The sequence below is a fragment of the Narcine bancroftii genome, chromosome 6 (genome assembly GCF_036971445.1).
Source record: "Narcine bancroftii isolate sNarBan1 chromosome 6, sNarBan1.hap1, whole genome shotgun sequence".
Taxonomy (NCBI): Eukaryota; Metazoa; Chordata; class Chondrichthyes; order Torpediniformes; family Narcinidae; genus Narcine; species Narcine bancroftii.
This window is the reverse complement of record NC_091474.1, coordinates 65,992,083-66,018,484: the sequence shown is the minus strand read 5'-3', so window position 1 is coordinate 66,018,484 and position 26,402 is coordinate 65,992,083. Positions and strand designations below refer to the sequence as shown.

The 26,402-nt window shown below is 42.4% G+C and overlaps 1 protein-coding gene across 6 annotated transcripts in view; it reads right to left on the bottom strand.

Annotated features, from left to right (window-relative positions):
* Positions 1 to 26,402, bottom strand: part of arhgef10 (Rho guanine nucleotide exchange factor (GEF) 10) — a 266,890-nt gene that overhangs the window by 23,303 nt on the left and 217,185 nt on the right. For all 6 annotated transcript variants that reach the window (XM_069885202.1, XM_069885207.1, XM_069885208.1 and 3 more), the window contains 2 exons: positions 26,000 to 26,142; positions 15,910 to 16,084 (listed from right to left, as the gene is read on the bottom strand). In XM_069885202.1, the coding sequence (XP_069741303.1) occupies positions 15,910 to 16,084; positions 26,000 to 26,142 (318 nt within the window). The remainder of the gene's footprint in view (positions 1 to 15,909; positions 16,085 to 25,999; positions 26,143 to 26,402) is intronic.

Sequence of the window (26,402 nt, the reverse complement as noted above, 5' to 3'; positions counted from 1 at the left end):
AGAGAAAGGACAGAATTAGATACTTCCTTCACAAGGGAAGAAATCAAAAAGGCCCTGGGCACCCTACAGGCTAATAAATCACTGGGAGAGAATGAATTTCGACCTGAGCTTTATAGACAATTTAAAGAATTATTAATGCCTGTTTTAATGGATGTCCTGGACCAAGCAGTAGAAATACAGACTCTCCTGGAGTCATAGAAACATAGAAAATAGGTGCAGGAGTAGGCCATTTGGCCCTTCAAGCCTACACCACCATTCAATATGATCATAGCTGATCAGTACCTGGTTCCTGCCTTCTCCCCATACCCCCTGATCCCCTTTGTCACAAGGGCGAAATCTAACCTACTTTTAAATATTGACAATGAACTGGCCTCAACTACTTCCTGTGACAAAGAATTCCACAGATCCACCACTTACTGAGAGAATAAATTTTTCCTCATCTCAGTCCTAAAAACCTTCCCCTTTATCCCAAAATGTGATCCCTGGTTCTAGTTTTTCCTAGCATTGGAAACAACCTACCTGCGTCTAGTCTGTCTAAACCCTTAAGAATTTTATATGTTTCTATTAGATCCCCCCTCAATCTTCTAAATTCCAGAGAATTGCCTAGTCTATCCAAACCTTTCTCCATGTGCAAATCTTTCCATCCCTGGTATCAGTCTAGTGAACCTTCTCTTCACCCTGTTTGACGGCCACATATTCCTCAGATATTCTTCCTCAGATAAGGAGACCAAAACTGCACACAGTACTCCAGATGTGGTCTCATCGAGGCCCTGTACAGCCATAGCAGGATCACTGTACTCCTGTACTCAAATCCTCTTGCTATGAATACCAACATAGCATTCGCCTTCCTCACCGCCTGCTGCACTTGCACGCCCACTTTCAGTGACTGATGCACAGCAACACCCAAGTTTCTCTGCATCTCCCCTTTTCCTAAACAGATACCATTTAGATAATAGTCCTCTTTCCTGTTCTTACCTCCAAAGTGGATAACCTCACATTTATCCATATTATATTGCATCTGCCACGTCCTGGCCCACTCGCCAAATCACTCTGCACCCTCCTAGCGTCCTCAACACAGCCAACCCCGCTAGCCAACTTTGTGTCATCTGCAAATTTTGAGATATTACTATCTATTCCCACATCTAAGTCATTGATATATATTGTAAACAACTGTGGCCCCAGCACAGAACCCTGCGGTACCCCACTAGTCACTGGCTGCTATTCCGAAAAGAACCCATTTATATCTACACTTTGCTTCCTGTCCATCAACCAATTCTCTATCCAGCTTAATACCATACCTCCTATACCATGCTTTTCAAGTTTGTACACTGTCTTCTGTATGGAACCTTATCAAATGCCTTAATATAATCCAGATATACCACATCCACTGATCCCCCCCCCCTTCCACTCAGACATAATTTTCCCTTCACAAAACCATGCTGACTCTGTCCGATGATGCTACTACTCTCCAGATGTACTGTGATTGCATCTTTAATAACTGATTCTAGCACCTTCCCTACGACCAATGTCAGGCTAACTGGTCTGTAGTTTCCCTGTTTCTCTCTCCCTCCCTTCTTAAAGAGTGGGGTTACGTTGGCCAGCCTCCAATCCTCAGGAACCAATCCAGTATCTAAGGAGGTTTGAAAAATTATCACTAATGCATCCACTTGTTCCTGGGCAGAACTTCCTTCAGCACTCTTGGATGCAGACCATCCGGCCCTGGGGATTTATCCGCCTTTAATCCCTGCAATTTAACTAATACAACCTCTCAACTTACAATTATTTCCTTTATACCCTCCCTCACAATAGATCCCCGATTCTCAACAATTTCCTGAAGATTAATTATGTCTTCCTTGGTGAGGACAGAACTAAAGTAGTCATTCAGACTGTCTGCCATACCCTTGTTCCCCATGATTAACTCACCCGTTTCTGTCTGCAACAGACCCACATTTGTCTTAACCAACCTCTTTCTCTTAACATTTCTATAACAACTTTTACAGTCGTTTTTTATGTTCCCTGCAAGCTTCCTCTCATAATCTCTTTTACCTTTCCTAATTAATCCTTTTGTCCTCTTCTGCAAAACTCTGAATTTCTCCCAATCATCAGGAATATTAATTTTTTTGGCTAATTTATATGCTGCTTCTTTGGATTTGAATCTCTCTCTGATTTCCCTTGTTAGCCACGGATGCGCTACCCTCCTTGATTTATTCTTTTTCCAAACTGGAATGTACATTTGTTGTACCTGCTCCAATCTATCCTTAAATGATTGCCATTGCATTTCTACCGTTAGTCCTTTAAGTACCATCTGCCAATCTATTTTACCCAATTCACATCTCAACCACGATTATTACAGTGTTACCAAAAAAGAATAGTGACCCACAAAAAACTTTGTCATGCAGACCAACATTCCTGTTAAATGCTGATTATAAGATACTAGAGAATGCATTGGCAATTGGTTAAGACAATACTTGCCAAAACTGATTACACATGGACCAAGCAGCATTTTTTAAAGGAAGACAATAGTCCAGGAAGATTATTTAATATAATACACATGGCTAAATCTGAACAAAATCCAAGTATTACAGACTCCCTGGGCGCAGATAAAGCACTCGTCTGTTTGGAATAGTCCTTTTTATTTAAAACACTGTAAAATATGGTATAGGCTGAACATTTATAAATTGGATAAAACCTTAATACCATAAACCATTCTTACAGAATATAGCTATGTTTTTGGGAGATAAATTGGGGCAGTTTTTTTTTAGTGTATGTCACATACAAACACTATAAAACGGATTTTATATAAATTCTGGAGCTCTGCTAATGCTAGACATATTGGCTCCACAGCCTTTGCAAAAGCTTTGGAGAGTGCCCAAAAGACTTCACTAATGGATTGTTGTTTACAAAAAGGCAACAGATGAAAGAGCTTGTTGGAGCCACGTGCTGTCTGGAGTGGAACTTGCTCTTTTAGGAGGGTCATGTGGTTTTACAAACAGAGAGAGTCAAACAGGCTAGCAGCAACTGGGACTGGAACAGGACAAGCTGGCAAGCTTGTGGAAAACTCCATTTGGAAGACGGGTTGTGAGTGCTTAGTTCAGCCTTGTCAAAGCCCTTGTGGTTCATGCAATGTTTCACTTGAAATAAGTGAAACAAAAAGGCACTCTGTGGTGACCTGAAAGAAGGAGGTTATCATCTAGAGAACCCTGAGGGGGCAAGTTTTGTCAGAAAGACACTGAAGTGGCTGATGGAAGCAAATCAGTTGTTGGGTGTCCTGGAACAACAACAAATCTCTCTCTGGAAACCGACAAAAACCTTGCTGAGTTGTAACCATTTACCTTTCAAGCACCAAAGCCTGGTGAATTTTATAAATGTTAAATTCTGTGCACAGTAGAAGAATTGCCTGCAACCAGTGAACTTGGACGAATGAAAAGTGTGACTGGACTGTGAATCTGAACTTACACGCACATTACATACACATGTGCTTAGAATTAGAAGGGGATTGTTAGGGTTGTTAAGTCAATAGTGATAAGTTAAAGTGTGATTCTGTTTTCATTTTTAAAGATAATTAAAAGCAACTTTTGTTTAAGTCACCATTTGTCTCGGTGAATAACTATTGCTGCTGGGTTTTGGGGTCCTCTGGGCTCGTAACACCACAAACTAAAATAATAACAAATAATCAGATGCCGGCAGTGTCCACTTGAGTGGATCGAGTAGACAGGGATACCCCTTATCATCTGTGCTTTTTATTTTAGTGATTGAACCACTGGCAGAGATAATAAGAGGAGATCGCATATAAAGGGCTTCAAAGTCAGACAAGAGGAACACAAAATCAGTCTATTCACTGATGATGTGCTGTTGTACCTATCAGAACCGGCTAAATCTTTGGAAAAATTACAAGTAACACTAGAAAAATATAGAAGAATATCAGGCTACAAAAATAAATATATATAAAAGTGGGATAATGCCATTAACAAATTTTGAATATGAAAGATATCAAAAAAGAAGCAAGTTTAAATGGAAGACGGATAGAATAAAATATCTTGGAATAACTTGCAAAATCAGTACAAACTAAATTACCTTCTTCTTCTTGGGAAGATAGAAAGAGACCTAGAGAAATGGAGAGACTTACCGATTACTTTGGTGGGAAGAGTTAACTGCATCAAAATGAAAGTGGTGCCAAGACGCCAATACCTTTTTCAAACACTGCCTATTCTGTTTCCAAAACACTTTTTAAAGCTACTAAATAACCACTTTAGACAGTCCCTATGGAATAGTAAGGAACCAAGAATTGCATTGGAAAAACTGACATAGACTATGGGCTTGGAGGACTTATTACCTAGCTGCACAGGCTAGATTTCTCGCTGCCTTCTTGACTGAAGACAACCGCCCCCCCCCCCCCACCTTGGGATCAAATGGGAATGTGCCCAATGGAGGAGGGGGAACCAAAGGGCTTTATCTAGAGATGGAATGTCAAATTACTAAAGGAAAAAACGGATAACCCCCATTCTAATACATATGATTAGAATGTGGCAGGAAATTAATGAATGTGTAGGAAAAAAAGTATGAGGACTATTGTGTAAAAATGTTATTGCCTATGAACATGGGCAATAGAATATTAAATTTGTGGTATGACAAAGGTATAAGATATATTAAGGACCGTTACATGGAAGGAACTCTTATGTCCTTTGAATATTAGAACACAAATACAGAGTGTCCAATGGGACCTTCCGTTTTCTCCAGCTTAGATCGTTCTTAAGAAAAAGATGGGGACCAATGTTGACCCCACCAGAAATTAATGAAAGTGAATGGTCTGGATGGAGAATACACCCAAACCTATAACAAAAATGTACTTTGCTCTCCACAGCAAAAGTGCAAATCCAGGGTTGCAGAGGTCAAGGGAAAGGTGGGAGTCGGACTTGGGTGTGGAAATTTCAGAAAGAAGCTGGTCAGATTGGTGTAAGGACAGCATGACATCAGTTATAAATGTAAGATATGGTTCAGTATAATTCTTTTTACACCAATTATATCTTAACCCACAAAAGTAACAGATCAAAAGCCAAAATTTCAGAGATGTGTTTCAGATGTGGGACTGAGACAGGAACGTTTTAACATGCCACATGGTCATGCGTGAAAGTGAGGCCATTTTGGCAAGAAATTGCACAAAATTAACCAGTATAACAGGAGTGGCCTTCACGGGCAACCCAGAGCTGTATCCATTAGGTAATTTCATGGAAATAAGCAATAAATTGACCAAATATCAAATCTCATTCATAAAAATAGCACTGGCGGTGCAAAAAAAATGTATCGTGATCACTTGGAAGTCCGACTCCCCTCTACTTATAGCACGATGGACTGCGGAAATGAACAGCTGTGGGGAAAACAATCACATACAACTTAAAGAATAAATATGACCCTTTTGTAAAGGTCTGGCAGCCATACCTGGACCACATAGAGGCCTACATACAGGAATAAAAAGGAACAAAAAAGGGTATAAAAGTAACTATTACATACGTATAAAAACAGTTTCCCCAACTGTACTCTATACACTTAAAATATATGTAAGGTCTGATGGTGAATGAATCTGTATGTATGGAAGGGGAAGAGGGAAGGACTGTTGTTGTATGTGGGAAAAAGTTGAATATATTGTATATTTAAAATGTGACTATAATTTAAAAAAAAATCCCCTCAAGTAAGTTTTCATGGAGGAGTCACGTGATGGAGAAGTGGCCGATAGGGTAATACTAGCCCTCTCCAGAAAAGAAGAAAATAAGTGAAGAAAAGACAAAGTTCAATAAATACAAAATATAAGATATTAAAGATAAAGTTGTAGAGAAAGAAAGAAAATAGCACCCAAGAAGGAAAAAGTAAAATCAACGGGAAAAAAAAAAGAAAAGACGCCGGAAGAGCAAGGAGAAGGACTTACCTGCATGAAGAAACAGGGAGCCATGGTGGAGAGCGCCCGATCTCCGAGGTTGGTGATGAGCCCGCGGAGTTGCAACCCCCCCGACTGCTGGACTGCAAAATTGGCTCTGAGCCAAACAAAAGTGTGCAAACTAAGGAGAAGGAAAACACAGATGGGATGGGGGCTCAGCCGAGGAGCGGGCAACCACAGCGCGACCAGCTGAGGGATGCCCAACACCAGGGCTCTCAGCTGGAAGAAGAGGAAAGCGGCAGGAGAGGGAGTGAAAGGAAAGATGAGCAGCTCAGAAGAAGAGGACCAACAGCAAGAAGCCAAGCAAGAAGAGGCCCGACAAAGTGAGACAAGCAACTCATCAGGAAAGTCAGAAGAGATACAGATACAAAGAAGAGAAGAAGACACAAACACAGGTACAGACACAGAAGAAGAGAAAGAAGACCACCAAGATCGTCACAGAGAAATAGAAGGTAAAACAGATGGACAGAATATAGATAAAGCTTTTTTTCAAGAGCAAATGAGAGCATTAAAAGAATGGTTGTCATTAGAATTTAGTGCAATTAAAAGAAAAATGAAAAGAACAGAAGCTAAAATACAAAGATTAGAGCTGGTCATGACAGAAATAGGGAAAAGAGTAGAAAATGTGGAAGAACGAGAAATGGCTGTAGAAATGGAAGTAAACAACTTGAGGAAAATTGGAAGAAAGTGAAAAAAAGTTAAAGTGTCACAAGAGGTGTTAGCTCAGAAAATTGATATGTTGGAAAATTATAGTAGGCGAAACAACATAAAAATAGTGGTCCTAAAGGAGGATGAAGAAGGCACAGATATGAAGGAATTTATAAAAGAATGGATCTCAAAGGTCCTGGGAACGATAGAAATGCAGGAAGGAATGGAAATAGAAAGGGCACACAGAACACTAGCTCCGAAACCACAGACACATCAAAAACCAAGATCAGTTTTAGTAAAATTTTTGAGATATACAAGAGAAAATATACTGGAGTGGGCAAGGAATAAAATTAGAGAAGACAATAAACCATTGGAATAGAAGCGTCAAAAAATATTTTTTTTTACCCAGACATAAGTTTTGAACTCTTAAGAAGAGGAAGGAGTTTAATACAGCAAAATCGATCCTATGGAAAAAAGGTTATAAATTTATGTTAAGACATCCAGCTATACTTAAAATATTTATCCATGGAAGCAAAACAGACTGTTCTCAGATCCGGAGGAACCACAAGAATTTGCAGAACGCTTGCAAGACAGAAGGAGAGATGAAGAGATGTAACAAGAATGAAGAATGGTGATAAAATATATATAAAGATGTAAAAACAATGTATATGTAAAGAACTAGAGAAGGGAAGGAAGGAAGTAAGAGGGAAAAAAGGGAGAACTTTGTTATATGTGTAAAACAAAAGTTTTCTGGGGGGGGGGTTGAAGGGGAGAGAATAACCGTCACTGCAAAATCAGTTGACGCTTGCAAGTAGGTTCACAATCCAAATGGAAAGGGGAGTTGTGGTTGCCCAGCAAGGGATAAGGGGAAACTCAGAGAGGGTGGGGGTGATATTTGGGGTTAAGGGAATATTGAATGTGGGAGTTGTTGGAGTATTTTATGTTTTAAATGTGTTGTCATACATTGAGTTAAAAAAGGGAAAACTGAGAGATGAAAATGGGGAAAAGGTGGATGGTGGTGGTGAGGAAGCGGAAATGAGGTGTAAACAGGATATAAGATGGCCATGTTGAACTATATGACTATAAACATTAATGGAATACATAACTAAATTAAAAGGAAGAGGCTATTAAATTTACTGAAAAAAAAATAGAGCATTTGTGCAGGAAATGCATCTAACTGAAGTGGAACATAACAAATTAAAGAAAGACTGGGTAGGGCACGTAGCGGCAGCATCATCTAATTCAAAAGCTAGAGGTGTAGCTATATTAATTAATAAAAATGTACCAATCAAAATAGAGAAGGAAATAATAGATTCAGCAGGGAGGTATGTAATGATAAAGTGTCAGATATATTCAGAATTTTGGAATTTGCTCAATATATATGCACCGAATGAAGAGGATCAAAAGTTTATGCAAGATTTTTTTTGAAGATTGTAGATACACAAGGAAATATATTGATAGGAGAGGATTTTAACCTTAATTTGGATCCAATGTTGGATAAAACTGGACAAAAGACTAGCAAAAAGAAAAAAAGTGGCCAAATTTATGGTTAAATCAATGCAGGAAATGAAACTTATGGATATATGGAGGAGGCAGCACCCAAGAGAGAAGGAATACCCATATTATTCAAATAGACATAAAACATATTCAAGGACTGATATGTTTTTGTTGTCGGCCCATAATCAAGGGAGAGTTAGGAAAACTGAATATAAAGCTAGATTATTATCTGATCATTGACCCCTGTTATTAGCAATAGAACTGGAGGACATCCCACCAAGAACATATAGATGGAGGTTAAACTCCATGTTACTTAAAAGGCAGGAATTTAGAGAGTTTAATGAATGCCAAATTAAAACATATTTTGAAATAAATACGGAATCAGTGAAAGACAAATTTATATTATGGGACGCAATGAAAGCCTTCATTAGAGAGCAGATAATAAGTTATGTAACTAAGATGAAAAAGGACTACAATTGGAAAATTGAGCAGTTGGAAAGTTAGATAGTAAGTACAGAAAAGGAATGAGTAAAAAGGGATGATATAACGAAAAGGAGAGAATTGGCGGACAAAAAAAAATATGAAACATTACAAACGTATAAGGTGGAGAAGAACAATCAAAATAAAGCAAAAGTATTATAAACTAGGAGGAAAAACACAAAATATTAGTCTGGCAACTTAAAACAGAACAAGCTAATAGAACTGTATTGGCATCAAGGAAAAAGGACAAACAAATTACATATAACCCAATAGAGATTAATGAGAACTTTAAGGAATTTTATGAACAATTATACCAAACTGAGAACGAGGGAAAGATGATAAAGTAGAAGAGTTTTTAGCTAAAACTGAACTGCCGAAATTGCAAGAAGAGGAACAAACTGATAAAACCATTTGAAATAGAGGAAGTACAGGATATATTAAAAAAGTAGCTGAACAATAAAACGCCTGGAGAGGATGGATTCCCAATAGAATTCTATAAAACACTTAAAGAGTTATTAATTCCTCCTCTCCTGGAAGTCATGAACCAGATAGAAGAAACACAAAACTTGCCAGATTCATGTAAGACAGCAATAATTACAGTAATACCAAAGACAGGGAAGGATCCACTGACACCAGCATCATATAGACCAATATCTCTACTTAATTCAGATTATCAGATAATAGCAAAATTATTAGCAAACAGATTGGCCGATTGTGTACCAAAAATAGTAAAACAAGATGAAACTGGATTTATTAAGAAAAGTCGAACAGCGGATAATGTCTGTAAATGTATTAATCTATTTCATGCAGTTCAAGGAAATAAGAAGCCAACAGTGGCTGTTGCTTTATATGCAGAAAAAGCCTTTGACAGAGTAGAATGGAATTATTTATTCAAAGTATTTCAGAGGTTCAACTTACCTGAAAAATATATTAATTGGATTAAAGCATTATTTTATGGACCATTGGTGAAAATAACAGTCAATGGATATGTATCGAACCAATTTAAATTAAGTAGGTCAACTAGACAGGGATGTCCATTATTCCCCTCACTGTTCGCTTTAGCAATAGAACCATTGGCAGAACTGATAAGAAAAGAAAAGAAAAGGGATAAAAATAAAGGAGAAGGAATATAAAATCAGCTTATTTGCAGATGACATCTTAGTATACTTATCAGAACCAGAAATATCAATAAAAGAATTACATTAGAAATTGAAGGAGTATGGAGAAATATTGGGGTACAAGATCAACGCAAATAAAAGTGAAGTGATGCCAATGAGTAATGCGGATTATACAGAATTTAAAAAAGAATCACCATTTAAATGGCAAACACAAGCAATCCGATACCTAGGTATTAGGTTAGATAATAACAATCCACTTGTACAAATTAAATTATCAGCCACTAATAAAGAAATTGCAGGAAGACTTAGAACATTGGAAAGAATTACTGCTAACATTGATAGGGAGGGTAAATTGCATTAAAATGAATGTCTTCCCAAGGATACAATACTTATTTCAATCATTACCAATTCCCTTAACAGAGAAATTCTTTAATGAACTAAAGAGAATAATAAGGAAATTCTTGTGGAAAGAGGGGAAACCGAGGATAGCTTTAGATATATTAACAAAGTGATACAAACAATGTGGTTTGCAGTTACCAAACTTTAAAAATTATTATAGAGCAGCACAATTAAGGTATTTATCAGATTTTTACCAGACAAGGGAAAAACCAGATTCGACTAAGATAGAACTAGATAAAATAGGGGAGAAGGTACCAGAACATATATTTTATAAGTGGAATGAAAAGCTGGTAAAATATAAAAGCTCACCAGTACTGCATCATTTACTCAATATATGGAAGAAGATCCACTTAGAAAGGAAAAAAACGAATGACCAAATACCAAAATTACGATTGATGCAAAATCCACTAATCCCTTTAACAATGGATAACCTTTCCTTTAGAGAATAGGAGAGAAAAGGAATCAAAAGAATAGAAAATTGTTTTTTGGGAAATAATTTATTAACATTTGAACAGTTGAAGTACAAATATGGAATAACTCATGGTGCAATGTTTGCATATCATCAACTGAAAGCTTATTTAAAGGATAAATTGGGGAACAGATTGAGATTACCAGAAGGAAGCAGCTTTGAATATGTGATTACAGAAACAATAATAATAAAGATTTATAACAAACATGTACATCAAGCTGCAAGAGAAGGAAAATAATGAAATAAGCTATAAACCCAAACAAAAGTGGGAAAAAGATCTAAACATAAAGATAAAATTGAAACATGGGAAAAGTTATGTTCTGAAACTATGAAGAATATAATAAACACAAGGTTACGCATGATACAGTATAATTGGTTACACAGATGATATATCATGCCCCAAAAGTTAAAAAAATGGGATCCAACATTATCAGATAGTTGTTTTCACTGTAAGAAGGAAATGGGAACAACAGTACGTGCAATTTGGGCATGTGAGAAAGTGAAAAAGTTTTGGGAAGATCTAAGTCAGATATGAAATAAAATCACAAAAAATAACATACCAAAAAATCCAGAGATTTTTCTTCTAAGTAATATGAGAAGTAAGGAATTAGGCCTCAAATTGGATAAAGTGCAAAATAGATTTATTACGATAGCCTTAGCAGTAGCAAAAAAATGTATAATGTCAACTTGGAAAATGGAAGAGAGCCTGAGAATACAGCAATGGTATATGAAAATGAATTAATGTATTCCATTGGAAAAAATAACATAATTTAAAAAATAAAGTCACATTATTTGAACAAATTTGGGAACCATACATGGAACATAACAGAGAGGGCTTGCCTCGGATCTCCATCCCCTAAAATGATAAGAAGACAAAACGACTTGATCCAGTGTGTAAAAGTAGATGACACATTTTTTTTGTTTATTTTTCATTGTGTGATGACATTGTTTAATGGTTTTACTGTATTGTATATGTTGAATATTTATTGGTTTTGGAGGTGGTTGGGAAGGGGGGGGAGGGAAGGTAGGGGGAAAAAAATGGAGAAAATGCCACTGTGTATACTTAATGAGAAACGTTTGTATATATTTTGGTTGATAGAGTTCACAGTATGAAAAATAAAAAATATTTTAAAAAGTAAGTTTTTCACCATGGAGGTGAAGCCCCACCCTTACACTAACCTCTGGAACTAAAGCATCAATTACCTACTCTTAGACCGGCCTCTCGAGCCAAAGCTTCGATATCCCACTCTTAGACTGGCCACTCACACAACTTTTTTGGAATCCTTATTTAAAGAAAGACGGTAACACAATGAAACTAGTGTCAAGAAGATTCACTTGGCTTGGACCAGGATCGAGCAGGTTGTCAACTGAGGAAAGGTTGAGCAGGCTAGGCGTACATCCATAAGGGCGAGAGGAGACTTGGCTGAGATCCTGAGGGTCTTGACAGGGTGGATATCGAGATAATATCTCTAAATCAAGAATTTAGTTTCAATACAAGGGCCTGTCTATTTTGCACAAAGAAGAAGCAAAATTCTCTCTTTCTGAGGGTTGTGAATCTTCAGAACCCTCATGAGGTGGTAGAAGCAGAGTCTTTTTAGAATAAAATCTGAATTTATATTAGTCATGGGGACTAAAGGGGGATGGGAATACAGAGAGGATACAGGGTTCTGAAGAACAGGATGGAGGAACCAAGTGGACGAGCCCTGCCCATAATTCGCATTACACACCTGACATATGATGCAACTTGAAGTGTTATTAATGACTGGAGGCTACAGACTGAAAACTTCCCAGCACTTCAAGAGATTAATAATATAACAGACTGGCTCTTTGATAAAAGTGCTAATGCAATCTTCAAAAGGCTGAGGATGGAGATGCTTCCCTGTGGAATTGTTTAGCATTGGAATGAAGAGCATCACGTCCTAAAATGCTGCCAGAGTGTCAACCTCTCAGCTAAACATACTGCTCAACGTAACAACCTGTTTAAAATGCTGTGTGCTTCTATGATTTTTAAAATAAAACTAATGGAGGAATACAACAAAATATGGACCACAATTGTTAGATATGGTGCAACTAGATTTTTCCATCAGAAATTTAATTCACTGTGCCATGAGGTAGCAGCACCTATACTTCTCAAGGAGATGAGCAGGGCAAAGCCTCCATCTTATCTCGTTCATAAATCAAAGGACCTTTTCATGGCCAAACCTAGAAACCTCTCTCTATCCTGATTATTCAAAAATCTAACCAGGATAGATTGAGGTCTCTGGGAATGGCTTGGGTCTTAAAGCTCTATAGGCTCTTTCTATGAAGATCTCGTCTTCAAAATGTTCTTCTCCAAATATCTTCGGAATCTACTCTTGTAAAGAACGAATCACATCAGGCCCTTCTTTACCTTCAGACATTTGCACAATTTTAACATTGTTTTTTCTACTAACATTTTCCAAAATATCCACTTCATCCATCAGTTTTTCATTCATTGAAGTTAAACCAGTCATCGAATCTTCACACACATTAGATCTTACTTGTACATCATCTGGAAAATTTTCAATTTTATTTTCTGATTTATCCATTCCCTGCGTGACATTATTCATCCTACTCAGAGCTTTAAATGTCAAATCTTCTTTGATTTGACAAACATTTTACAGCAACACAAATGAATGTGGTCTGTCTGGCTGTGTGGGACGGTAGCTGTAAAGTATTGGACCACAAGTCAGTAAAGAGGATCAGCCAAATGGCCAAGAATGTTCTCTACTGATGACGTAAATAGGGCTCAATGTAGGATTGAGAATCTCTCCCATTCATCACACAGTGTCTCTGACCTACTACCATGAAACAGGTACAAGAGCATCAAATTCAGGACAGCCAGGCTGGGAAATAGCTTCTTCCTTCACGCTATGAGATTGATGAACTGTATCCTGTAACCAAGTAAATCATTCCAAAATATTTATATACATTTTAAATGTATATATGTGATTTATGTGCTGTCTGTTGTGTGCGTAAGAATGTCAGGTCACTCGTCCACTGGTACCATGTAACCCAGTGCTACCTGTCGCATGGTTGGGTGGTTAGCGACTAAACTGGCTCCCCTGCCAGGCTTGCCTGGTGTGGAGGGTGGCTAGACACACTGCAGGATGAAAAACAAGACCTGTCAAAGGTCAGACCAACCCTCTCGTAGGGTCAATGGCAGTCGAGCCAACACATGCCATGAAGGGCATCTCTTGCATCAAACTTGGCCTGGCCACTCACTGCAACAGAACATCCCCCAGCCAACTTGAACATCACGGTGCTGCTGGATGTCGAGAGGGTGGATGTGGACCTGTGCAAACCCCCTACTCACCTAAATCCATTCACGCACACATTGTTCCTTTCTGAGGAGTGGGGTATAAATCCCACAAATTGACTGAAAGGAACCATCATCATCCCATGGGATGGAGAGCCCGAATGTTGTGTGTGAACCATTGTCCAGAAAACGCTGTTTTGTTGGGTTGTGTAAGTAGAGTCAGATGATATTAAACTTGAAAAAAATTGTAGTCTCCCTAATTAAATGAAGAGCAGAAATCTAAAACTCTTATAATTGGAGGAGCTGTCAGAAACTCAGAGCCCTGATGTGTTGTCATGTCAGGGAGTTTTAGCCTCCCTTCACTGCGTGCACTAGTAACTGGGAGGTCAGGCTCATTCACCCTCCTCTCCAAACAGCTGATACCATCAGTGGAACTGGACAAGGCTCATATCGAATTTCCTGGAAGGCTACCGTCAGAATGCCCTCAAACTTCGGGGGGGAAAAAAAAAATCGAGGCAATAGCAACTGCCTGCACTTTAGTCATGAATTCTTAGTCAATTCCAATTTTCTAATGAAACTGTTTAATGTGATTAAATATTTATTTTATTATCTTCTCAAGTATATTGATTTTTTTTTAACATTTAATTTTAAATTTAGAGATACAGCCCTTCTGGTCTTTGAGCCCGCGATGACCAATTAAACCCGCATGACCAATTAACCTCCTAACCTCTGTAAGCCTTTGGAAGGTGGTGGAGTACCACACACGGGTCCTGGGGGAGAACACACAAACTCTGTTCAGAGAGTGGCAGATTCGAACCTGGGTTGCTTGCGCTGCAAGAGTGCTCGCCTAACCATGAACCTGCTTTTTCTGTAATTATTACACGCTGTGTGATAGGATTGTGTGTATATGTACGTGCACTGTTGGCCAGAGAAATGCTGCTTCGTCTGGTTGGACACGTACAAACAGGTGATGATAAACTCGAAACTGGATTGACAAAAGCATGGAAGTTTGAAACTGATCTACATATTTCTGAGAGAGAGTAAACTAGCAGGTGAGAAAGTTTACTCAGTTATTTGAAAATCTCTTATTCAGACTGCAGTTTTACAGACAGGTGGCTTTCATTTGGTTGCAGAAACAAGGCTGCATTCATTGCATCTGTGTCAGAACAATGCTTGGCAAAAGTAAGTGCAAGGTCTTCAGTGGTTGAAGAGAAGGTCACAGTCCACAATTACAATGCACTGGCAGAGAAAGCTGGAACTGTGTTCAAGGGCTTTGGTGCACATCACATCCATTGTCTGGCGAATGTGCTGTAGCTCTGGAAGGATATCGCTCCAAGGCATTGCTGCAGGAGTTTATACAGCAGAACAAACCTCTCACACCTATGCTCGACCTTCTACCGTTAGGAAGGAGGTACAGGAGCATCAAACTCTGGACTGCCAGGCTGGGGAATCGCTAGCTGTGAGATTGGTCCCGTAACTGAATAAATCATCCACAAGTATTTATATATAGTGAGATTGGTCCTGTAACCGAGTAAATCATCCACAAGTATTTATATATAGTGAGATTGGTCCTGTAACCGAGTAAATCATCCACAAATATTTATATATAGTGAGATTGGTCCTGTAACTGAGTAAATCATCCACAAGTATTTATATATATTCATTTTTAAACAATATCTTTATGTGATTATTACATGGTGTCGGATGTGTGTCCGTGATCGCGCTCACCTGTGCGCACAATGTGACCTGGAGAAGTGCTGTTTGGCTGGGCTGTACGTGTACACTCAGATGATAATAAACTTTAAGCACAAGAAACTAGCAAGCAGAAGTTGATCCCCCTGTTACACATTTAAATTGGGTGGGGGGTGGAACATGATCATTGGTCCTGATTAATCCGACAGAACGGAATATATAGTGTGGGAGTGTCTGCAATTTTTGCTGTTGATGACCCACGATAATATGTTGTTGACCAAAACTATAGCTCAGCGGAAGATACCGGAACTTGCACACGGTACGAGACACCTGAATTCCCAAATTAGAGCATGCAACATTGCCACCCCAGGCTTATCTTGCTTAGCTTGTGCAGATTTACCTGGTATCATGTTATGAATGGGTGTTGCTATGTTGATATCCTGAAGGTGCTCGAGTGTCTCCGTGTGAAACAAGCGCAGAGCGGAGCCGGAGCTGAAGGCGATCCAGACTCCCACACCAGCGACCGCCATGTGGGAGATCACCATTCCCTCTTCCTGATGAGCATCAAACTGTTGCTGAAAGTAGCAAAAATTGAAGTGTCAAGGATGCTTGAATCGATATCCAGGTGCCCGCACCTGCTAAAATGGCCAAGGACCATTAACTCCATGCAATCAACAACAACAAAAAGTCCAGGTGCAGCAACAAAAACTCTGGCACCCAAAGACTAGATGACAAAGTTGTAGCAAGTACCTTGGTCAAAGAGGATCTGGAAGAGGATGTTAATCTCCCCGAACCTTGCAACCCTTTCATTTCTGGTTTCTTGGGCCCGCCCCTAGTTTACAACCCCTGTCATTAGTGGCTGTGCCTCCAACTGCCAAATCCCTGGGCTGAAATTTTCCTCCTCCAATTGTTCCTTAAAACCTGCCTCCCTGTCCCCGCAGTGACTCCTGTGGCTGCAGCCAAGCACCTTGGGGCAATTCTCTCTTCCAACATGGCTGCCTGACAAGGTGGCTGGAGAGGAAAACGAGGAAATGGAGGCCCAGCTCTGAGCACTGAAAGAGTTTGCAGCACACCCAAGCACAGTCTGAAGTCTTGGCGAAAATGCTCCCAAATTCCAGAACTGTTCGCAAGTGAGCTCATTGCTGTTTCTGTTGAGCTTGTAAAACAGTAACGTGGAAACCTGTGATGTAATAGTCACATGAAGCCTTCGTGGCTTGGCTTCAGACTCGACCATAATGATTTCATCCGGGATAATGTAAAAGGCCAAAATCAGGCAGTTAATCCACATTTACATCTGCAAACAATATTGTGCTTGTGGTCTGACTGGTAAAAATTATGCTCTCTCCAGTACTGCCCATTTAACACTGAATCCAGTTCACCAGTATTGTTCTGGTCCGAACCAATTTCTTCTCAAGCAAGGTCTTCAATCAAAGCCCCTTTGATCTGAAGTGAAGATAACAAATACTTCACCTACTCCTGTACTTCTTTCTTCTCCTCTAACCTTTCCTCCCTGCTTCTGAATCATGAACAAGTCACTAAATTCGGTGTTTGTGGCAGCATCACAGTGGAGACATTTATATTATAACCATCTTACAACAATAAATATTTAAAAAAAGTGCATGGAAAGTGAGGCCGTGTCTTTGGTTCATTGATCATTCAGGAATCTGATGGCAGTGGGGAAGAAGCTGTCCTTGTGCCGCTGAGTGCTCGTCTTTAGGTTCCTGTACCTTTTCCCCAATGGTAGCAGAGTGAAGAGGGCATGGCCTGGGTGGTGGGGGTCTTTGAGGATAGAGGCTGCTTTTCTAAGACACTGCCTCATGTCGATGTCCTCGATGGAGTCAAGTCTGGTGCCTGTGATGTCACAGGCCATTAACAACCTTCCAGAGTTCATTCGTCCTGAGAGTTGATGCCTCCACACCAGGCAGTGATGCAACCAGTCAGAATGCTCTCCACGGTAGACCTGTAGAAGTTTATGAGAGTCTTCAGTGATACCGAATCTCCTCAGATACCTCACAAAGTATAGCCACCGGCGAGCCTTCTTTGTGATTGCATCAACATAGAGGCTCCAGAACAGATCCTCGGAGATGTTGACACACAGGAATTTGAAGTTCTTGAACCTCTCCACTACTGAGCTCTCGATGAGGACTGGGTCGTGTTCCCCAAACCCTCCTGAAGTCCACAATCATAGTGGTTTCTCCCTATCCCTGTCTCTCCACCTCTCACATCTTCTGTCCTATACCCTATCACTTCTGGAGCCCTCTCCCAGCTTCAATTCCCCCCTTTATGTATGTGTAATATTACTCCCTTCTCACTTTAGTCCTGATTAAGGCTCTGACTTGTAACATTGACTGACCATTACTATTCACAGATGCTGTCTGACCCACAGAATTCCTCCGGCTGCACATACAGTGTGGCCCTGTTATAATGCAATTGTTGGGGTCCATAAAATCTAATGGTGAAAAAAGCAGGGTCATGCTAAATTAGGGTTTCAATAAATCCCTTCCTAGAGCTTGACATCCTCACTCCTGCCAAGGGCCTAACGCACCCACTCATGCTGGGAGACTGGTGTCCCGTTCCTGCTAAGAGCCTGAGGTCCCCGCTCCTGCCGGAAGCCCGACAACTCTGTTCCTGTCCGGGAGCTCAGTGGCCCTGCTCCTGCTGGGATCCCGACACCCCCGCTCCTGGCAGGAGCCTGATGCATTATATCTGAATTTGTGATAAATTGGTGTTTCACTATGTATATTGGAGTCCAGCATCTGCTGTCTACATGCTTCACTGTGCTGTAAGGTCTGCTGAGATGGTCAACTTACAGATGACACAGATCACTTCTCTCTTCCCCATCCCACCTCACAGTTAAAACTCAAAGTCAAGAAAATGGGCGTGGCTATGGACAGCGAGGGAGGGGGAAGGGTTAGAGTAATTGCAGGGCAGGCTTATATCAGTTGGCCAAAGGGCCTGCACTGTTCCACTCTATTCTATTCTAAAACAAAGCCCATTAGTCCAGATGTGACACAGACTCTGGCCGACTTGTGGGAGACAAGATGTTGCAATATGACCACGATTCACCTTCTTCCCCAACATCAGTTTTTAACCAGTCCACTTTAAAAAAGATGCGACAGATGTTGGAAATCTGAAATAAAAACTTGCATTTCCCTGTGAATGAGATCATCCGTTCCGTGCTTACTTGGCAGCCCTTTCCTCATTCAGCCTTCCCGATCTCCTAACCCACCTTCCTACAATTATCCTTTATTAACCTCAGTATTCCTGGTTCAGCCTTCGTCCACATGCCCCTCCTTTAATCCTCTGATTTATAATTATTTTTTAAATCTCGGTGCACAGCACAGTAATAGGGCCCTTCCAGCCAACGAGCCTGTGCCGTCCCAGGGGACCAATTAACCGACTGGCCTCTCACGACTTTGGAGGATGATACAGATACAGAGAGAAGGGACCCACTCCTCACAGACAGCAGGGGATTCAAATCCTGGTGCTAATTGTGCCTCCCAGTTACCCAAACCATTCTATTCTTTGCTTGCTGCCCCTATTCTGTTTGCAGAACGTAATCAGCCTTTGTTCTGATCCCCCTCATGTTAGTCATTAAAACTAAGGAATCTCGGCTAAAATGGAAATTTTGTACCAAATCAGATTTTCTTTAGTACTGTAAAGACTCCCAAATGTAATTAATAAGCAGTGGAACAACACAGTTGTCATCTCAGGTTGGCTTAACAAGAAAGCCCGCAGGCGCTGGCATCAAGTAACCGAGGCCACGCGTAAATTGGAGAAACACCACCATGTGTTCCATCTGGGCACTCTCCAACCAGACGACATTATATAAATTCCATTAACCCCCCCACTTCCCCTATCTCTCTCTCTTCCTCCACCCCTTTATTTCCTGTCCTCCAGCTCCCCACCGCCTTCCCTTCCTCCTCCTCCCAGTGAGCAACCCTCGACCTCTATTAGGTGTGCCAGCAGCACGTATCTTTCAGGAAGGCAAGTTTCAGCTCATTCAACTTCACTTTATAATTCATGGCGCACCCCCCAGCCTAGCAACTTCCTTGTAAATCTTAATGGTATCTTCCTTAGCAGGGTGACCAGAACTGAGCACGGTACTCCAAGGTGGGTTCTGATCAAGGTCTAGTACAGCTGTGACACAACATCTCTGATCCTGCCCTCAAGGCTTGACCAACTGAGGCAAGCAGTTCACCACCCTCTCCACTTGCCTCACCACACTGATGGAACAATGGAACATTATTGCACAATACCGGCACCATTTCTCATCAGCAGGTTCAAGGCTCCATTATCGTCAGGTGTGTGGCAGCTCACCTGCCAGGGAATCAGACCGGCTCGGGCAGCGCGATGATGTCACCTTTGGTTCTGCGTGGCATGGGGGTTTCCCGTTTGAACTCAACTCGACTGCAACTCTTCGTTTTGCACCGCGATGCAGTGACCACATAGGTGACCCCTTCCCCTAACCCCACACCCCCCTCCCCGACGGGCCCAAAAGACTTTTGGACCCAAAAAATTGACAGCTCACCAGTTTCCCTCAAACTGCCTGTGTTCTGGGCAAATCAACCAGTGGTGTGGTTTGGACATGCTGAGGCACAATTCTACATTTGTCAAATAGGGGCAGATGCCACCAAATATTACTATGTGGTAAACGCCCCCGACCAAGAAATGGCAGGTCGATTAGTCGACTTCCTCCGTAATTCACCAGATCACGGCAGGTATCTGGCTCTTAAAGACCTACTTCTCCGCATATACGGTCTCTCCCGGCACGAGCGAGCTGCGCGGTTCCTGCATATGGATGGCTTGGGTGACCGCTTCCCGTCGAAGCTAATGGCCGATATGTTGACGCTGGCAGATGGTCATAAACCTTGCTTGCTCTTTGAGCAAATATTCTTTGAGCATATGCCAGAGGATATCCGCCTCACGTTGGCCGCTGAAGACTTTGCAGATCCCCGGGGGGTAGCTACCCGTGCAGATGGTCTGTGCTACATGAAGCAGCAGGGCAGGTGCCCCACTGAAATTAGTGCTGCGTCACGCTCAAAGGCCCAGGCTCCACGAACACCAGTGACCAGGACACACTCAACACCATAAAAAGAAGTCACCGAGACAGACTCTTGGTGCTTTTATTACCAACGACGAGGTTCTGGAATGCACCGTCGCCGAACACCATGTGCATTTCCAGAAAACGCCAGGGCCGGTCATTGCTAATGACTATGGTGGCTGGCCACTGTAACAGCCTGCTTTACGTATGGGATGAGCTGGCTGGGTGCATGTTTCTGGTCGACACAGGAGCTGAAGTTAGTGTCCTTCCCCCGACTGGCTCTGATACCCGTACCGGAGTGCAGGCCCAATTCTCACAGTAGTTAACAAAATTACGATCCGCACGTACAGTTAGCAAATCATTCCCTTGCGGTTCAGTGGTAACAAATTCTCCTGGGGTTCACACTGGCTGCAATCTCTCAGCCGTTGCTTGGAGCGGGTTTTCTCAGCGCTCACTCGCTGCTGGTAGATTTAAAGGGGCACAGGCTGGTGGATACGAAAACCTCTCAATTTCTCAACCTAGGAGAAGCCAAACTACCCGCCCCACATTTGGACTCAGTGGTGTACTCCAATGAAATTGCAATGGTTCTTGCGGAGTTCTCGGACAGTTCTTCATGGCCGCACACAAACATGGCGTCGCACATCATATTCTAATGAATGGACCTCCACTTCACGCCCGAGCCTGCCAACTACCGCCTGACGAGCTGCGCTTGGCCAAACAAGAATTCCTCAAGATGGAGGAAATGGGGATTGTGTGCAGGTCCAACAGCCCATGGGCTTCCCCGCTTCCCATGATGCCCAAGGCTACAGGAGGCTGTGAGGGCATTACAGGTGGCTCAATGACACCACCATCACAGATCACTACCCCGTGCCTCATATACAGGACTTCGTCGCAAATCTCCAGGGGGCCAGGGTATTCTCGAAAATTGATTTGGTATGAGGGTATCATCGATCCCGGTGAACCCAGAAGACATACCCAAAACTATTATCATAACACCATTGAGCCTCTTCTAGTTTCTGCGTATGCCTTTTAAGAACGGTGTGCAGACATTCCAATGGCTTATGGACACAGTGGTGCAAGGAATGGACTTTCTCTTCATGTATTTGGATGACATGGTCATCACCAGCCACTCCCATGAAGAGCACCTTCAGCATCTGCGTTTACTCTGCTGTCACCTACAGGACTTAGGTCTAACAATAAACCCTGCGAAGGGCAAATTCAGGCTGTCCCCAATCGACTTTTTGGGACATCAGATCAGCAACCAGGGTGTCATCCCATTACCAGCCAAAGCATCCTCAAATTCTCAAGACCGCTTACAGTCAAAGGCCGACAGGAGTTTGTAGGAATGATCAATGTCTACCGTCGCTTTCTACCATCCGCAGCCCAGGTCACAAAGCCCCTGTTCGACCTCATGTCCATAGAAGCCAAGGACCTGGAATGGACAGAGGAAGCGACAACAGCGTTCGAGAACACAAAAAGCGCCCTGGCAAAGACAAATCTGCTGGGCCACCTGCGAATGGGCACGCCAACTGCATTCACGGTGGACGCATCAGATTCAGCAGTGGGCAGAGTATTGGAGCAGAGGATCAAAGGTCCCTGGAAACCTCTTGTGTTCTTTAGTAGGCACCTATGACTCCCGGAGACAAAATATAGCACTTTTGATATGGAGCTACTGGCCCTGTACCTGGTGGTTCAACATTTCCGCTATTTCTTGGAGGGCAGGAACTTCACAGTATTCACGGACCACAAACCACTCACATTTGGATTCACAAAAGTGTCGGATCTGTGGTCAGCCTGACAGCAGCGCCACCTCTCTTACATATCAGAGTTCACCACAAGAACTAACCACATCTCTGGTAAGAGTAACGTGGTAGCGGATACACTGTCCCGCCCCTGCATTCAGGTATCGCGATCTCCATCGCCAGGGGCTGACTATATGGCGCTTGTTGAAGTGCAACAAGACGACGAAGAGATTTCAGCATTCCGAACCACAGTCACTGGTCTGCGCCTTGAGGACATCACCTTTGGACCTAAAGGAACGACTCTCCTTTGCGATGTGTCCATGGATCAGCCTCAACCCCATTGTCCCTGCTGCCTGAAGACAACGCATTTTCAACGCACTTCACGGATTGGCACACCCCTCAACTCGCATGACAGTCCGCCTGCTTTCTGACAAATTCGTCTGGCATTTGATAGACTCCGGAAGCAGGTGGCCTACTGGGCTAAGATGTGCACAGACTGCAGACAGCTAAGGTGCAGCGACATGTGAAGGCGCCGCTTCAACCTGCCACAAGGAAGGTTTGACCATGTGCATGTCGACATCGTTGGCCCACTCCCCGTGTCATGTGGATCGAAATACCTGTTCACCACAGATTTAGCAGGTGGCCAGTGTGTTTTTACTATAATCACAACATCTGCAGGTTTTCATGTTTCACTGAATAATTCTTTGAGCACCATTTAAGAAACATAACCGGTAAATGTCTTTGACAGAGGAAAAGGAGACCCAGTGATCCTCTTGGCTGTTTTTATGGTCCTCTTCATTGTCTTCCCCTCCGATGCTTTGCAACTACCGTAGCACAAGGTGATGCTGTCAGACAGAACCCTCTCAATTGTGCTCCTGCAACCTCGCCCTCCTCAACCTCCTCAGGAAGTGCAGGCACTGCTGCCCCTTCCTGGCTAACGAGGAAGCGTTGTGGACCATCCTTTGTATGCATAGCAAGAAACTTGGTGCTCTCTGTAACGGAGGCATTGACGTGTGATGGAGAATGGTTGACCTTCATCCTCCTGAAGTCCACAATCGTCTCCTTTGTCTTGACTACGTTGAGATTCAGGTTGTTGCTCTCGCACCATTTTATGGGCCTCCCAACCTCCTCTAAGTGAAGGGAATTTTCCAACATGACCTTGCAAGTTATTTTTCTCCAGTTTCAATTGATTTAAAGCAAAACTCCCTGTAATTAATCCAGAACATTTTCCAACAGGACAAATGTCAGGGAAAATCATTATGGATATCAGTTCCGGGCAGAACATCAGAGTAACCTCAGCTGATACCAGCTGAGGCTTGTGCGACAGAGAAACAAGATCCAGAGGCAAACAGAGAATGATGGGATGGTGGGAAGCACACAAGATTGTTTACGCTGCCTCCAGAAGACTTGGCTGCGCCTCTCGCCAACAGCGAGAGATGCTCCAGGGGAGGGTTGGGGTGGTCGCCAACTGTACCATGGTAAGTGAGGAAACAAACACTTCTGCCCAGAGCTGCACAATGTCAAACCAATGAAGCTCAGAGAACTGACGGCAATGGGCAGGTAAGAGCAATGCTAGAAGGATTGGTTGAAGGTGGAGGTGGTTGAGCCGCACAATGAATAGGTTCCAGTGAATTTTGGTCCCCAGCAGGATAAAGTGACACACCAATGGACAAAATCGTCAGGATCGCTCTTTCCTCCACTGACGACATCCACTGGGAGCCTTGCTTAAATCGGACTCAAACAACTATCAAAGACTCATTCCATCCACCCACTACCATCAGGTAGGAGGCACAGGAGCATCAAAATGAGAACGGCCAGGCTGGGAAATAGTTTCTTTCCGCAGGCTGCAAGATTGATGAACTGAGCAAATATCCCAAAATATTTGTATATATTTAAATTTTTAGCTTTGTATTATGTGATTATTATGTGCTGTATACATTGTGGTCTGCTGGTTTATGTATAGTCAGACAGTAATAAACTTGAACTATTTAGAAATCTGTCATTACAGATTTTTAAAGAAACCACAAACCACAATATTATGGCCTTTGTACTATTGTCAGATAAATTCTACAACTTCCGATTCTGTCAAGATGGGACACCTACCTGCCACTCCTCTCTTCCATTGTGTACCCAGATGTGTAGGGAGTGTCCCAGTCCAATGGACTACATCCCCTTGACTCCCTTCTACAGCCACGTGTCCTTCCTGGCTGCCATCTTGTGCCAACTGTTTCCCGGCTCCATTTCTAGGCCTCCACGAGGATCTCTTCACTTCTCTCGCTGAATTCTATGGACCATCCGCACCTCAAATCTCAGGTGCCAGCGGAAACTGTAAGCTTGTGCTCCTCCCCCTTCCCCTTCTCCCCCCCCGCCCCCACCCCAATACTGTTTTTTTTGCTCGTTTCCGACACTGAAGCGTTGGTTGTCCTCTGGATGCTGTGAGACCTGCTGAATCTCTCCAGAAAATTATCGCACTCGGCCTGAGTGTTTGCGGACTTCCTTGTGTTTGTGCATCACCCGGACCTCATTATGTCAGCAACGCATCAAAAAGGCATACTGTAGGAAAGCAGTGGACTGGCAGCAGGGCACCAGAAGTGGGGAGAACCACCCCCTCCCCCCAAATACCGCTGAGAAGGAGAAGCACAGGAAGCGGCCCCATTATCTAGTTGACCACAGCAGTAGACCAGACAGGGGCTCAGCAGTTAAAGGACCCCCACAGGCTGCAGGGTGCAGGAACTGGCTCATGGACACTGGCTATTGGAACCAGGATTTGAAAGGCTTCTGAGGGCAAGAAAGGCTCCCGAAAGGCATTGGCCGCTGAAGGGCTTCTTCAACGTATTGAAGCTTGAGTTTGAACTGAGGCTGCGGGAGGCTGGAGGAGAATCCACAGACACTCAGTGTTTCTGAAAGGAATCTCCCTCGCTTCACTTTTTCCTATTGAGAGGGATGCCGGGGAATGCTCACGGCGACTCCTTGTTTGCCTTAAGGCAGAAAAAGTCAAAGTATATCCTACTTGTTACATTTTTATGTATTATTATTATTTAAAACGGGACCTTGAACTGTCCAGTCAATGGTTAGATCTTTCCACCTGCTTTCTCGGATGCAGAAATAAGCTCATTCTCTCAGTTCAACTGAAGGTTCTTTAACCAGAAACCTCCATGGATGCCCTTTCCATGGCATCAGCCTGACCTGCAGTGTTTCTCCAGCACATCCCAACATACTCTGGTCCCGTTTTCCCCTGGACACAGGTGGAATTATCCTCTTTTCCACAGAATAAATCCCAACCTCCTCCATGCCAAAAAAATGCAAACACACCAACTTTTAAAGTAAAATTGCAGAGATGTATGATCGCTGGTTGTACCTGCATCAGGCAGGCTACACCTCAACAGTTCAACAGATACAGCAGGGTTGCATGCCCTTCTGGTCCATGAGCCATATCACCTATAAGACCAATTAACCGATTAACCCCATCTGTCTTTGGAGGGAAACCAGAGCATCCGGAGGAAACCCACGCACATCACGGGGAGAACGTACAAACTCCTTCCATTAGCGTCAGGCTGCTGGTGCGGTACAGATTTGTGTTAACTGTTCTGCTCACTTCACTGAACCCCCCCCCCACCCCCACTCGCAGATCACCAAATTTTGAAGTTGGCACAATTATTGGCACAAAATTTTTACCAGCCAAAAATTTGATTCCAAACACTTACCTGCACTGTGTGTGTCTGGGAGCTGATGATAAAAACCCGTCCTCCAGAAGCAGTCCAGACTGTGTCGTCCATTACCAGGATGGTTTTAATCGGAAAATCTCCGAGCCTTAGCACTTTGGGAGAATCAGCGTTCCACGATCCATCTTCAAAGAGGAATTGAGAGAAAGTATTTTCAATATTCTTGTCATCAATGATGCGGGACACCAAATGCGATTCTGAGCGCAAGCATTTTTGTTTTGAGATTAAAAATGGATGCTGGGATCTGAAACAAAAAAAAACCCAGAATCGCAGAAAGAATTCATCCGGCATTGTTTTGGGCCAGGAGCCCTTCCTCAAAACTGGGTGAAGAGGAGAGCAGAGGAAGAGATGAGGTGAATGAATCTCCATTCCCACTTTGACCTGG